The sequence below is a fragment of the Abramis brama genome (genome assembly GCF_963993115.1).
Source record: "Abramis brama genome assembly, chromosome: 15".
NCBI lineage: Eukaryota > Metazoa > Chordata > Actinopteri > Cypriniformes > Leuciscidae > Abramis > Abramis brama.
Genome location: NC_139977.1, coordinates 28806581 through 28822824, shown reverse-complemented (window position 1 = coordinate 28822824; position 16244 = coordinate 28806581). Strand labels below are relative to the sequence as shown.

The 16244-nt window shown below is 36.8% G+C and overlaps 1 protein-coding gene and 1 long non-coding RNA gene across 13 annotated transcripts; one reads left to right on the top strand and one right to left on the bottom strand.

The window, feature by feature from the left end:
- The first annotated feature begins 1003 nt into the window (after positions 1-1003).
- LOC311096794 lies at positions 1004-5151 on the top strand. Of its 12 annotated transcripts, none has more exons than XR_014609094.1 (5): positions 1015-1061; positions 1721-1779; positions 2629-2760; positions 2849-3771; positions 4321-5151. It is a non-coding gene; the product is annotated as an uncharacterized lncRNA (long non-coding RNA). The 12 variants fall into 12 exon arrangements; XR_014609095.1 differs by having other exon boundaries at positions 2629-2766; XR_014609096.1 differs by having other exon boundaries at positions 2592-2760.
- A 243-nt stretch (positions 5152-5394) lies between these two features.
- On the bottom strand, positions 5395-15715 carry dipk1b (divergent protein kinase domain 1B). The gene is made up of 5 exons (XM_084136161.1): positions 15178-15715; positions 12172-12306; positions 11168-11275; positions 10305-10481; positions 5395-9149 (listed from the first exon to the last, which is right to left on the bottom strand). The coding sequence occupies exons 1-5, from the start codon at positions 15241-15243 to the stop codon at positions 8337-8339; spliced, it is 1299 nt and encodes a 432-aa protein (XP_083992287.1). The 5' UTR covers positions 15244-15715; the 3' UTR covers positions 5395-8336.
- Positions 15716-16244: the final 529 nt, after the last annotated feature.

The following is a 16244-nucleotide window of genomic DNA, read 5'->3' as shown; positions in this document are numbered from 1 at the left end:
TAGTGCGATGTTTACTTGTCATGCCATTAAAGATGGTCAGTAAAAAATAGCTTTTTTGGCAGCAAACACTTAAGATGGGTTTGGTGCACACGGATAAAAAAGTACTTTTGTACCAAAAAAAAAAAAAAGTATCTTTAATGCTGTAGGCCTTTTCTGCCAGAGGTCCTGGACATCTTGTTCAGTTACATGGTATCATGGATTTGATCAAATACCAACAGATAAAAAATCAAAACCTGACAGCCTGTGCTAGAGATCTTATGACGGGCCATGTTTGGATCTTCCAACAGGACAGTGATCCAAAAACAAACATCAAAATCAAAACAAAAATGGGTCACTGAGCATAAATACAAAAGCCAAATTAAGGATAGTAAAAGTCATTTTCAAGCACAAATGTAACAAAACATTTGAAGTTATAAAAGGTTGTAATTCTAGGCTATACAGTAAACAGCTTGTGAAAATAAAAATATCAAATACAATTATAAAATGTTAACATATTTGTTAAATAGTTTTATTTATCATCATTTATGTTGTTTTATTTTTGTAATGGGTTTTTGTCATAATTTTGTTATAATATTGTTTTGAACTGCTTGATATTTGGTTACTATTAACTGTTTATATTGTGTGAGTTTTAATTTAAATCATAATAATTATTAATGTTAATAATAATATAGGGAACCCACAACAATTAAAAAACAAAATCATTTAATTAATAGATGATAAAAAATGAGATTTCAGTGATATTTTGACAACTCAAATAGGAAATGAAATTTCTATTTCTGAAATGAAATGAAAATACACGTTCTGACTTTTCTAACCTTTATCATTACTGCAATGCTCGAAACATACATCCTTGTATTTTAAAAATACCGTTCAATAAGACCCCCAACCTTTTGTTTTATCTTTTTGGAGAGGAATTGAAGCATTAATTCATGGCTCTGTGTAAATCCGCCTTGAATGTCCCAGCAGGCTGCCGTACTTATTACTATAAATACCTTTAGCCACTCCTCTGGACTCACCACCATAGACAGTAAAAGAAACTCACTGGGTCTTCTGCAATGAAGGTGAGAACATCTACATATTGCCTACATATATCTTGATTTCACGAAGCAAAATAATTTGCGCGTTAGATTTTTATTATGTATACATAAGCATTTTATGTTATTATATTGTATTGTAAGATATTGACTGTACATTAGATCTTGTGCATTAGAATACTTAGTAAGGGTACAGTTAATGAGTGTGGCATCATAAAAAGAAGTATGTAATAGTATTTATGATGCATTAATTAATCACATTAAATATGTTCGATTGGTACATATGCAGTGTTTACAGACATAACTCACCTTCCTGCTTAAAACTGGCTGAAACCGCCCACGTGTTGCATGCAAATAACTTAGCCTTTAGTATAATACGAAAACGTTGATCTACAGTGCAAAATCCTGGATTCTGCTGTTAAAAGCTTATAATGAAACCGTGCTGTCATGTTTTAGTACTTTATTTATTTATATATTATACTATATATTTAGTTATTTTTATTCTTGGACACACAGCAGCGACGCAGCGCGTGCTCGTGTCGGTAGGGGGCGTGAGCGCGCAAGACACGTGATTTCATCTCAAAGTGACACTCACTGCTGTCAATCACACACTGAACCCACTGCAGTGATGTCAACTTTACAGAAAACAATGCTGTTGAAACAATTATGTTTTAACTCCACTACAGACCCTGAATGAGGGCCTTTTTCTTCCTGTTTGGAAACCACCATGATTTTCCAGCATCAGGTAAAGATTTACCGTCAACAATATTTATAACCATATATGGTTGAATTTCACTTACTAGCCTGCTTCTGCCTAAATTAAATCTTAAGGAAATTTCAAAGTGATCAGAGAGGAAAAATAAATAAAAAATATTCTGTTATTTATAAAACACACAGTTGACATAGTTTTACATTTTTCTCATTTTTGTTTTTAGATTAAAATTTATAAAAGTTTGAGGTTTGAGGAAATTAATACTTTGATTCAACAAGGATGCATTAAATTGATCAAAGTGACAGTAAATATGTATATATATTGTATATATATATATATATTATATATATATATATATATATATATATATATATATATACTTATATATTATTTAAATGTTTATAATGTTACAAAATATTTCTATTTCAAATAAATGCTGAACTTTCTATTCATCAAAGAATTCTGAGTAAAAATGTAATAAATGACACTGTAAAATATATTCAAATAGAAAACAGTTGTTTTAAATTGTAATAATATTTTGATGACTGTAATAATATTATTTTTTATTAAATAAATGCAGCCTAGGTGAGCAGAAGAGACTTCTTTCAGAAAACTTAAAAATATTACTGACCTCAAACTTTTGAACAGTAGTGTAAATAAACTGTATGTAGCATTTTTCATGCTAGTATTTTACATAATATATTATTAATAACATACAACTGCATTATAAATGCATACAAATAAATACAATGTATATAATTTGCACAATAATTCTGCACAAATCAGATTAAAAAAAAAAAGTTTTTGCTGAAGTCTAGTCCATCAGTGTGTGTATCTTGTGTAAGTGTGTGTGTTTGTGTTCTCTGGGTTTTGCCCTATGAGACGTAACTCTGGCTGTGATGCCACTGTTGTGCCAAAAGTGGGCAGAAAGAAACTGGCTTGTGATCGACCCTGCTGTCCTGCATGGTGGACCAGGGGCTTGGAACGAGGCCGGATAACCCAACCCAGACCTCTGTGTGTGTTAGTGCCAATTTTAGTCTGTTAAACTCTTTCCGAATACTCCATTATTCCCTTAAATTGTTTTTGTATTTGAATATTCTAGATTCTAACTGTGCTTCATGAACTCAAGACAGACTCGGAATGGATGAAGTGGAGCGGCATTTTACATGGGTTGTGACTTCAAGTGCCCCATTATGCTTTTTCGGATATTACAGTTGTGAGAACAGACTGCACCATCTGACCAATCAGAGCAGAGTAGACCAATCACAACAGACTGGGCCATCTGACCAATCAGAACAGAGTAGACCAATCACAACAGACTGGGCCATCTGACCAATCAGAGCAGAGTAGACCAATCACAACAGACTGGGCCATCTGACCAATCAGAACAGAGTAGACCAATCACAACAGACTGGGCCATCTGACCAATCAGAGCAGAGTAGACCAATCACAACAGACTGGGCCATCTGACCAATCAGAGCAGTGTAGACCAGTCACAACAGACTGGACCGTCTGACCAATCAGAGCAGAGTAGACCAATCACAACAGACTGGAGTATCTGACCAATCAGAGCAGAGTAGACCAATCACAACATACTGGTCCATCTGACCAATCAGAGCAGAGTAGACCAATCACAACAGACTGAACCATCTGACCAATCAGAGCAGAGTAGACCAATCACAACAGACTGGAGTATCTGACCAATCAGAGCAGAGTAGATCAATCACAACAGACTGGCTCATCTGACCAATCAGAACAGAGCAGGCTCTCTGAAAAGAGGGGTTTAGAGAGACTGGGTCGTTTATTAAACTGTTTCACTATTTACATTGTGAGAAAAGAGGTGATGCTGCAATGTATATTAGTAGAAAAGTAAAACTTTTTTTTTTTTTTTTTACCTTGAATTCATGTAAACCTATCGTAGGAACATCCAAAACAAAACTAGGAACCTTTAAAGTAGCATAATAGGGGCACTTTAACCCAGTACCCTGAACAGAGGTCAAAGGTCGACTGCAGAAAGCTGGACAAGTAAGTTTTCCTCCTCCACTAAACACACACACACAGAGGTGTTTTTGCTCCTCGAGGCGTTGCAGCACAGCTGGATGTGCCGTGTCTGTGTCATGAGGCAGCGTAGAGCAGAAGGGCGCCATAAATTACTTTGTACACACAATTCCACAATGCAAAGAATGAGTGCCAGCCCGTACAAACCAGCATGAGTCCCTGTTTCAAGGGGGATTTTAATCCTGTAAAGTTTAGTCGGTCCTAAAATGATCTTAAAACAATTTGAATAATAGACCAATCTCAATTTTTTTCATTTCCAAACAACTTTGCATGACTGTCATGCTGTTATCTGCAGTATATTTAGGTTTTAATTAATTCTAATTCTGATAATCAGCTATTTTGAATTTAATTCAAAGTTGTCAACAAGAAATCAGTAGAGCAACAACAACAACAAAAAAGTCTCGGGATTCCTTCTGCTGATGAAACCGTATGATTTTGTGTGAAGTGTGTTGTGATTTTTACTTGCATTAGAAATGGATCTTTGCTTCAATCTTGATTTTGCTTTAATAATTTCAGAAACATGACCAACCAAAATGTTCATCTGCTGCGTGCCACATGTATCCGACTCAACTGAGGTTGTTGATCTCCACCTGCTCTTTGGGCCAGCTGAACAAGATCACATGACCATCACCCTCAACATACTTCATTCTGATTGGTCAACTTTTTTAACGAGCCATAAATTGTACAGTTGTTTTCACTCGCATCAATAATCCAGTGTCAGTTTATTTATTTTGAAAGCTGTCATAACAGAGATAATCCACAGTGAACTGGTCATTATCACAAAATAAATCTGTCTTTTTTCTCCATAATTGATCATGAAAAAAGTAAAAGTTTGGGGTCATGAAGATAAAAAAAAAATTGTTTTATTCTGCAAGGATGCATTAAATAGATCAATGTGGCGCATTGTTTTAAAACATTCTATTTCAAATAGATGCTGTTCTTGTTCTTGCAAACGTTCTATTCATCAAAGTGAATAGATCTGAACGCTAAGGTCTGCGTTCTATTTTCAATATTGATAATAATAAGAAATGTTTCTTGAGCAGCAAATCAGCATATTAGAATAATTTCTGAAGGATCATGTGACGCTGAAGACTGGAGTAATGATGCTGAAAATTCAGCTTTGCACAGTAGATACAGTAGATCACATTTTAAATATGATATGCTTTAATTGCATTCATAATTATGCTAAGTAAAATATGCTATAATTAATATCTGCATCTAGAGTCAAATTATAGATTTTTTTTTTGGGAACTAATAAAACAAGTCTTAACTTTAGACTAAAGTCTTCTGATGTGATAATTCTTCTGCCATAGAAATATTTAATGAAATAAATGTAAATAAATAACAGCTTGTTTGAGTCTTTGTCAGTCCAGCATGTGAATTTACATGTTTTGGTCCTGTTAGTAACACATCCCTTTAAAGGTGAGGTTTTGGGAGGCCTCCTTGACTAATATATGCAGATTCCTTGTTTCTTTCTAAAGGTCAGGTAAAAGGATACATGAATTTGGGTTTTGTCCTCCAAGAGCTGTGCTTTTTGTGCCAGTGCTTCACCCAAAAACAAAACATGTTTAATAAAACACGTACGCACAATTTGAGTTTCAAACATTTACTAATCATTGAATAATAGTTGAACAGAATGGAGGTAAAATAAATATTTAAGAGCCTGAACAAGGCCAGATGCTAATTGTGCTGCTCTCCATACAGAGTCACAGAATAAAATAAGAAACATGAATTAATAGTACATAAAAATCACTTCATTCAACAACATGAAAAGCCTAGCACACACTAGAAGACATAAGCTTGTCCTTTAGAAATCAACTCTCGCGTAGGTAATGTGTGTGTGTGAATCTGTGCAAGAACCACATTTCAGGATTGTTCCCACAAAGTCAGGGAGGAGATTGATCTTGAAAGTAAAAAGAAGAAAACAGGAGTTTTTAAATGTGCGCTTGGTCACGTGATTCTTAATGTAAATACTCAGAGAGATGTATCCGTTGGTTATCCGTGAAATGTGCACGTTGTTTAGTATTAATGAGATGCGAGATGTTTATAAAAGTGGCTACTGTGAATCAAGTGGAAGTGTTTACAGTATGCACACGCACTTTCAGGTTTATATGCAAATATGTTTTACATACCTGTGCATTCAGTCACTAGACCGTGATTCCTCAAACTGTACTTTCTGTTCAACACCATATTGTTTAATGTTAAAGGGATAGTTCACCATTTGCTCGCCCTCAAGTTGTTCCAAACCTGTATGAGTTTCTTTGTTCTGTTAAACACAAAAGAAGATGTTTTAAAGAATGTTGGCAATCAAACAGTTGATGGACCCATTGACTTCCATAGTAGGAAAAAATGACTACTGTCAGCTGTCTGGTTACCAGCATTATTTAAAATATCCTCTATTGTGTTTAACAGAACAAAGAAACGCATACAGGTTTGAAACAACATGAGGGTGAGGTGAGTAAATGATGACAAAATGTTTATTTTTGGGTGCTCTATCCCTTTAATAGTAATCATTTTCCAAAAACATAAACCCACATACCCTGAGAAACACAGCAAGTAATCTCACCGTTTAAGCATAGCAAATCCCATCACAAATGCTTCAGACCGCTCAGAAAAGGAATATCCTTCCAGTAAAACTACAACATGAGATAAAGCATCCTCCTAGAATACACACACACCAACACACCATACACTCTGTAAAAAGACATATTTATATAACCTTTACTCATTCCTTTAACTCATACTCATTCCAGTGTTGACGTCTTGGTTGAGTTGCAGGTTTCGGCGTAGAGTCCTGACTTAAAAGGAAGGGTGCTTCCAAACATTGCTAAAGATCCCTCTTGTTCCATGTTTAAAGTCAAAACAGGTGTGGATGTAGTTTACCCTTCAAGAAGCAACTCACAAAAACTGTCTTGCTCAAGGGTATTACAGTTGTAGATCAAGACTGTCCTCTTGCAAACTCTTTCCTTGGGTTACTACTTAATGGAATCAACCTTTTATCTTTGTGCTTGCAGCCCCAATCCTTTTAACCAAAAGTTCACAGAGCAGGACTGAAGGTTTCATTTGGGAAGGGGTTTTGCATGGTCAAAGAAAGTCCTCCAGTTGTCTTTGTTCGTAATTAGACTCTTAACTTCACCTTGGAAATTTTGGCCAAAGGAAAAAGACAGTTCCAATAGTTTTTCTATAGATTTAAAGGGGTTTCAGTAGCCTGACGTCGTCATACTCAGATTCTAGTCAGAATGTGAGTCTGATACTGCTCCATTGAGCTTTGATTATGGGGCGTGTTTCAACCGAACCAGGAAAAAAAATGCCTCTGCACTCAATTGGATAGACCTACAACCAATCAGAGCAACGGAGTAAGTGACGTATGTTTTTCAATCATGTTTCCGATCGCGGTTCTCTGTTCCTCTTTTAAAATGAATGCGCTGTCGATATCTTCTATAACAGACGCGATGGCGGAATCTACACATGATGTTTCATAAACAAAGTTCAGGAGGAGCACGTTCAAATAATCAATCCAATCAACCGTCTACGGTCTACACTATCAGCATGAGAGGAAGCATATATTTATTCACTCTGTCAACTCACCTAACATTCCTTGACAGTTTTCAGCATCCCTCCACTCACTCTCGGCTTGTTCTTCCACAGCCTGGAATACGGGGGGAGTACTTTGGGTTCGGGCCGAATACCGAGCCCGAAGCCTCTCCTCGGACAGCACGCCAAATATGCATTTATTCTATCTGACTTATTTGTAAGCGTGAAATCTCAATTCTTCAGCGGCAGTCATTTGAATTCAACCCAAGCGCTCGTTGATGACGTGGATGATTACGTTACCGTTGCTCATCTGTCCATCATCGTATAAAGCCCACCCTGACAATTTGATTGGTCCGAACAATTTTTGTTCGGGCATAATAGCTCCTCAACGGAACGAGTCCAGACCGAACTTCCCGACCTAAAATTTTTGTGGGCGGGGCTAAGTTCGGCTGGCATCCAGGCTAGGGTTTCAGATGAGTCAAGTAAAATTAAACCTAGTAAAATAGAGGGTGGGGATGTAGAGCAAGTCCAATCTCTCAGAAACTCTCCTTTCCTAGGTTTACTTCTACTTGGAATTGACCCTACTAGTATTGTGCTTGCAGCTCAGATCCTTAACCAAAAGTTGACCAAGCAGGATTCAAAGTATAATTTGGGAAGGTGTAGCAGTCAAATTGTTTTTGTTCGTAACCGTATAACTTTCGGGCAAAGGTGAACAAAAAAGTCTTCAAAGGCATTTCTATAGGATAAAAGGATCTTCAATTGATTCCCTTGATGAAAATAGTAGGTGGGGATATAGTGTATGCCCTTTCTTAGCATTCACTATATTCTCTCTCAAAGATGATTGATGTTCGACAGATTTTAAGTCTGTAGTAGCTGACAGAGTTCAGCTTTTCTGTTGGCCCTTCAGAGGCTGCTGTGCCGACCCCACTTTTGCTCTCAGGAAGTCTCCAATTCTCCTGCTCTTCGTTGCCTTTCTCTTGATCATCCCTATGTTGGTCTCAAGAGTACTTGGTATTCGAAATCTTCTTCCACAGTAGTGTTTTGAGGTTGTTCAGAACAAGGGAATGATGCACTTCCATCTGCGAGGCAAGCCCGCTGAGAGTCACACAGGTGCGGAGCTGTTTCTCCAGGTCCTCCCTCAGGTCTGATGGCGCTCCGAAGAGTAGGAAGTCTTGCAGTAGCGCGCACACCTTGGCCAAGTTGGGCTGCACCACCTCCACATTGCACTGCCTTGCCAATCGGTCGCACGTCGCAGTACAATCTCGCCCGTAAGTGCAGTCGGCATTTGCCTCGCAAGTTCTCCCTCGCAGGAACCCCTTGACGGCTGCCTCCGATGCTAAGCTCTGAAGGTCCGCCATTTTGAAGTCATAATTTGCATTGTAGCCAACCCTTCTCGGGCTTGCGTCACATATGTAGAAGCTTCCGTAAACGCCATGAAACACCTCCTCCACGAACTCTAGCAGACCGATGGTTATTCGAGCCCTGCGGGGCCAGGCGGGAGCGAGCCACTGGTTTAGAGCGACACCCAGCGCCTCAGGAAATACTGGCTGCAGCCAGTCAGGCACCTCCAGCCTGAAGAGGGCGCTGTGTGCTACGTGTTCGGTCACGTAAAGGTCTCCACAGAAGCCCAGCAGGTGAGGAGCATGTTCTTTATCCTGCAGTGCCACCATCAAAACAAATTCATTGATCTGAAGCAAAGCCCACACGGATTTCGCCTCTGCTAATGAAACTTTGCCATCACCGTTGACATCAGCTAGAGAAATCACACGGGTTACAAGGGTGCCAAGAGACGATTGCTCTCCAACACTGTCCTGTGAAGGAATGAGAGAAGGAGAAAGGGGAAAATTTAGGAGCATAGAAGTATTCATTCTAGAAAGCATTTTATTGGAGAAAATCTTTATATGCATTTATGTAAGAGATCATTTAAAAAAAATTGGGATTGTTTTTCAGTTGGAAAAAAAGAAGTAATTAATTTGCCAATTTTAGGTGTACACTAACAAACAGAGTAGCTACCGACTTCGGCACCAAGTCGGTAATGAAATTTAAAACAGCATTTCCCTCTAGCATTTTGTGCGCTGTTGAACGGATTCTTAAACACCTCTGATTGGCCATTGCGTTCACGCACTCAACATATGTCTGTGATTGACTACAATGATCAACGCTTTAAAAACATGTTGTCTTCACTGAGCGCTTACACAGATATACAAGGGAGCGTTTGAAGACGTTTTTGAAGCGTTGTTCATTGATTGTAGCCAATCACAGACATATATGTTGAGTGCGTGAACGCAATGGCCAATCAGAGGTGTTTAAGAATCCGTTCAACAGCGCTCAAAATGCTAGAGGGAAATGCTGGTATTGTCACATTTTTTAAATTTCAGTACCGACACAAGCCTCAACATTAACAGACACGGACTAAAAGCCACAAAACTTCATGAGATGTTTAAATTACAGTCTTATCAAGTACACTTGTATGCTGAAGTGTGCATGGCCATTTACAGCATTTGTGTGGGTTGTGTTTAAGCCAGTGTGTTTGTTGTTCTCCCCTGTGACACTGAAAGTGAGTGTATTGTTCTGGCTGTGACCTTTTCAAGCTCCTTCAGTTATTTTTGGCTTCTCTTCCTTGTTACCCCACTCCCTCCCCTGCTCTCTCTCCATTTTCACCCTTCTACAGGAGAATGAGGAACAGCCGAAAGCTTAGAGAGGCTTAGACTGTCTTTGGCGCACTTTCTGCTTTGCTCTGCAGGACATGAACATCTCAAATCTCAGTCACAATTAGGGCTGGGTGACGCAGCGAATATTCTTCATATATTCCTGATCAGTTGAATGGTGATTTCATTTAATCAACATTGAAAATCAAGGCAAGAGCATAAAACTGGTTTCTTTGTCGAATGCAGGTCTGGTTTGCTGTGATATTTGCTTTTAATGTGAAAAATTGACAATAAAGGAGATGTAGTAGATGAAGAGACCTTGAGGAAGGAATGCAGCATCGCTCTGAATTCATCCATGGATGTTCCGCGGGTGGGTTTATCATAGAGGTTGTTGTCATGCAGTAGTGGAGTGTCAGGACCCGTTTCTCCTCTCATGCTCTCTTCAATACCACACTTCACCAACAAGGCTTTCTCCTTCCACACAGCACTGTACACCTGCACCACGCACACATATATATTAACAGCTGTGTGACAGATATATATGCCTATTTAGGACCATCATTTAGTTTTTTACGTTGTGACCAATTAAAATATGAATTATTTAAATAAATAATGCATTAAAAGGGTAAAATAATACAGTAAAAAGGTAACTAAATAAAAAAGGTAAATATGAAGTAAAATGTCTAATGAATATTATGGGAGGAAAATGTGCTTGTTGTGTGACAAAAAAATTATTTATTTTTTCTTTTCTTTTTTCTTCTTTCTTTCTTTCTTTTTTTTTTTAATTAAAATGTAACCTGAACATATTTTCAACATATTTCAAACCTATTTTATTTTAAGAATCATCCATTATTGTATATATACATGCCTATTTAGGACCATTATTTATTTATTTTTCACACTATGACAAAAAAATGAAAAGAAAAAAATAAATGATTAATAATTAAATTATTTTTAATAAATCAAATAAAAAAATGTATATAGTAAATAAGTAAGATTGCAGTATAGGAAAATCACCATTGAGAAAAATGCATATTAAATTAAAAAACGGTGAATATAAAGTAAAATGTCTAGATGCATTATCTCAATGAATCTGGGAGGAAAATGTGCTTTTTTGTTATGGAAAATAAATGCAAAAAAGATCATTTCTTATTTATTTTCTCATCCATGCGTGTGTTTACCTGGTGTGTTGGTGACGTTGAAAGACAGTGTTGAAAAGACAGCGTTTTCTCCTCGCAGAGAGACTTACACACTGACCCAGAGATGATGCCTCTGCGGTAATGATCACACTAAAACACACACCCAGGAAAAGGACAAGTATTAACCACAAATGCAACATACTATAAATACTATATCTTGCCATCTATTCTCAATTAAACAGCCTTGTTCCAGCCACTGGAGGACAAACCTGCCAGTTAGAGGACAGACGGATCATGATGTTATGATGGATTGGAGCTTGGGCAGATAATGACCACAAATGCACAGATCACTCTAAAGGCAGCGTATTACTTCTCCTCATCTGCGCTCTCTCTTCCTTCTCGCTTTCATTTCTGATATCTATCAAAGTGGCTGTCAGCATGCATGCTGCAAAACAAGAGCTGAAAAGGGCTTTCCTTTCTCTGGGCCTCACCAAGAGTCTAAACTATAACCGCGACACACAGATATGCACAGACGTATATTCTAACATCACTTTGAAAGGCCTGGCAAATTCGTTTGATACAAGATGGTGAGTAGATGAGATAATTTTTTGGTGAACTATCTTTTTAAGAAAGAATATGTAAATGAGTTTAATCACAAATTCTACATTCAGCTACAGGATGTAAACTCAATCACACAGCATAATTAGCCTAGTGTTACAATAAAACTGAGAATATTTAAATTTGGTTTCTATAACAGCATAATTATGGACTGCCAACTCTCGCTTCCTCCTTTTAATTTTCCAGTTTCAGCAGATACTGTATGTGCAATGACTTCCTGTCAGTGGCAAATACTAGAGGGCAAAACAGCATAAATATACCCCATCTGTGTATGAGATCGCACTGAGGTGTTTGTCAATCATCCTGAATCATCACAAGTGGTAAATCCTCTCTATTCTACGTGGATTCCACCTAAGTGGCAGGGAACGGCGCTCATGGGAAGAGATGTCCAGCTCAACTTATGCATTATGGAGGATGCAGTGACTTACGATGAGCATGGTACAGACGTGTCCTCTGCAGAGCTCTGAATAAGAGGAATACTGCATGTAAATCACCCAGCTGGCCACCAGAATCCCAAACCACGCCACCAACAGGTACTTGACCTTCACTGCAGGTAAGCGGGACTGAAAGAAACATAAATATACACTCAACAATATTTCACATGACATATATAAGCTCTTGTTTACATTACATTTTCAATTCAATCTTATTTCCAATTTCATATGTTTCAAATTTTTCAATAATCAATCTTAACTCAAACTTTGACGTACTTTGACTATATATCATACAATAATGTATAACCGTTTCTTTCTTACCTTATAATAAATATATTAAGTATTACACAGAAAGGTAAAATATTTTAAAAATAAGCTAAATGCAATATTTAAAATGAATTGAAATAATTTAAAATGTAATATTTATTGATGAATCTTAATTCAACCATTGTCATAATTTTATGACATACAAGCAAACTATTTAGAATAATTTATTTACACAATAACTAAATTAAGTATCACACAAAAATGTGCATATAAAAATATGTTAAAAAATATGTAAAAATATAGATGCAAAATGTAATATTAATTTAAATATATAATTTCTTTAAATGCATTTCAAATTAAAATTTAATATTTATCGATGTGCATTATGTCTCAAATGTTTTGCTTTGAACAGTGAAATAATTTTTGTTTTTCATATAGGAAAAAAATATATTAAATTAAATGTTGAAACTTGATGATGACATTGTGATGAATATGCCAGGGTGGAGTGTTTTATGCAGGATTTGTGCCACATTTAAAAGGTCATTTGAAAAACGTTTTGATTTGAGCAGAAAATCAGAATGGGGCGAGTTGGCTTGCGATGGAACCGTAGCTTTGCTACTTTGAGAGAGAAAGCAACAGAGAAAGATTTTAATGGTGATTAGCGTGTGTCCTCTTCTCTTGGACAGCTTTCAGGTGTAAAAGGGCACTGAATGCCGGAGGCAGCAACTGTTCTCTGTCCTCGAGTGGGAAAGTGAGTGTGTGTGACTCTGTGAAAACACACATATCTGATTACTGCCTGTTGATACAGACAACTGTTATTAGACACCTAAATTCACTCTGTGTGTTCTCTGAAAACAAGGCCTGAACAAGCAATCCAAAAAATTCAGTTTTTAAAATAAATTTCTATCATGTAAAAATATGCACTGAATTTTTAATTGAAAAATAAACATTATGTAATAATTTACTCGCCCACATGTTGTTCAAAACTCATATGAACAACATCGCAATTGAAAAGACATGCAAATACAACTAATGGGGCTTTCAAGCTTCAAAAAGCATGCAAAAACACCATACAAGTAACAAAAAAAGAGGTCATATGACCACATCATGAAAAATGTCACCTTATCTCTTCCTGACACATTCATTTGAGTAAACAAAAGTAGAGATGTCGCATGCATGAACGGTTCATTCTTTTGAGTCAAATCTTTTCAATGAATCTATTGATCTCAATACCAGCCTGAGTGATTTGATCACAAATTGACAAAAACAGACAAGCTCTTGTGTGAGGCGGTTTATGAGATAGCCTTTGGTTTAAAAGAATACAAATACATTTTTATCTGTCTTCAGTCATAACTTGTGGAAAAAAATAGGGCAGACACTTGACAAAGATGACAAACCGCCTACATTTGCGCACGTTATCAAATGGAGTATACTTTGCTAGCATATGCTAGCGTACACGTAAAACAACTAAGCATGCTTTGGAATGCTTTAGAATTAGGGTTTAGTTTAGTGTTAGTTGCATGCCATGTAAGTATGCATCATTTATAGTTATTACTACAGTAACTACATGTAACAAGGGCATTGTCAAATAAAGTGTTACCACATTAAATAGTCTGTTCCTTACACATGGCTTCAGAAGACTTGGAATATAGCATACAAGTCATCCGGATCACTTTTATATTTTATTAAGCTTTTGCATCATTCTTGGAAGGCTGAAAGCCTCAGTTCCCATCCATTGTAATTGCATGGAATAAAACACCAGTGAAACTCTAGTGCTTTTGTTTAACTTCAGGCTGAATCACTGCTGTTTTCGTTCTCTTGTACGAGAGAAAAGAAAGATGCATTTGTCATCTGTGCCATCTTCAGTGCAAGGAGTTGACCTACACAGTCTCAAACGGTCATAAGTATCAAACTTATGATACAGTGTGCATTAAGCATCAGTCGTGTGTATGTGTGTGAGATTAGCTAAAGATGGGGAAACAGTATATTAACTGCAACATTTAAAATGACAGATCCTCTTTCATATGATTTATGTAACCTGTCTTTTAACAATACAGACGAAGAATGCAATGCATATAAATCAGGAGATTCAGTGATGGTATCAAATGGTCATACCATGCTATATGATAGAATAGGGGTGACCGGGGCTAGTTGTCACACTGGGTCACAAAGACTGTATTTCAGTAACTTTTAGAAGTACAATTACACAAATGTGTGTTTTCACTAACAGAATTTGTTGATATGTTTACATGTTGTCTTTAGCATATTTACTGTTTCATTAATACGTGTGCAATATATATATATATATATATATATAGACACTGCTGTTTAGATTTTGCTGAAAAGCCTAAAATAGGTTCATTTACTGGCAGGTTCCCCCTATAAGTTGGGCATGGTGTCACAAAATGTCAACATATTTCTGGGCAAAAATGTTTAATAGCTAACAGAAATTGACTTTCAAAATTAAACCTCCCATGAGATATCTTTACTAGAGTAAAAATTCTAACTATCCCTGGTTCCCCTTTTCTAATGACTTCAATTTTTATGTCTCATGGTATTTACACAGTATTCATGGTAATGCAATGCCCAGGAAACATATTACCTTGGTGCCATACTCAAAAAACATGGTGATATACCATGGTACTTCTGTGTTACTGTGTTATTTCAATTTCTTTAAAAGGTTTCCGCAGGAAAATTATTCCCAAACATCGTCATTCGAGTGAAGAAAGTTACCTTTAAACCCTTAGATAAGGGACAGAAGAGCACCAGGTGCACCAGCCTGCGTAAACTCCTCGGCATCTTCACAGGAACACTGATGATGCGCAGCACAATTACAGATTCACTTTCTCATCTCGTTTTCTCCTTTACAGACGACACGCCAGCGGTGTTCTCCGGCACAACAAAGAGCAAAAATAATCATTTGCTCTTATTTCATAGCCCTGTACTTTCGTTTCAAGATGCAATCGGCCGTGCGATGGAGAAACATCCCATGCTGGTGGTGCTCAACTCAAGGGCACGCGCGCGCACACGCATCCATTTGCACGCGCTGCATCCAGAGACGCGCGAGCTCCAGGCATCATCCTCGCGCGACGAGATACGGTACGGCCAAAGATGCTTTAAAAACTAGCTCTGACATGATTTGCAAGATATTTAGACAGATGTCTGATTCTCCTTAAGAGTGAGAATGAGAATCACTGACGATCTGCTGGAGATTCGGCCTCTCTGTGACTCCACAAAGCGCCTTAAAGGGGAAGAGACTCTGATTTACACTACCGACAGAAAACAAACAATGCTGTCCCTTTAAATAGGACTGATTACAATATAATAAAAATAAGATAAACATCTCTTTAAATGTGATAAAATACATTTATTTCGATTAAAAAATACCTTTAATGTCGTTTTTTTAAAAATAAAAAGACAATATAGTCTACTATCCCTTAAATTTGACCACATACAATAGGATACAATTAAGAGAAATATCCCTTTAAATGTGAAATTTAGAATAGAAAAATATAATAAAAAATTAGATTTTTTTTTCTTTAATTTCACTTTTTTATTTATTAAAAGACAATAAGAATACCCCTTAAATTTGACCAAAGACAAAAATGATATTGCAAGGATATTAAAACCATATACACGAGGCTAAATAGAAAGACATTTTGAATAAAATATACATAAAATAAATAATCAACATAGAACAGAAAATAATAGGGAATCCCTTTAATAGAATAGAATAGAATAGAATAGAATAGAATAGAATAGAATGGAATAGAACAGAACAGAACAGAAAAAGACAAATC

Excerpts from the sequence above, each read along its gene's own strand:
- dipk1b (XM_084136161.1), bottom strand. The coding sequence starts at position 15,243 with ATGCCGAGGAGTTTACGCAGGCTGGTGCACCTGGTGCTCTTCTGTCCC. Across the intron at positions 12,307-15,177 it reads CCTTATCTAAGGGTTTAAAG|TCCCGCTTACCTGCAGTGAA; the intron begins GTAACTTTCTTC and ends TGTTTCTTTCAG. Across the intron at positions 10,482-11,167 it reads CAACGTCACCAACACACCAG|GTGTACAGTGCTGTGTGGAA; the intron begins GTAAACACACGC and ends TGCGTGGTGCAG.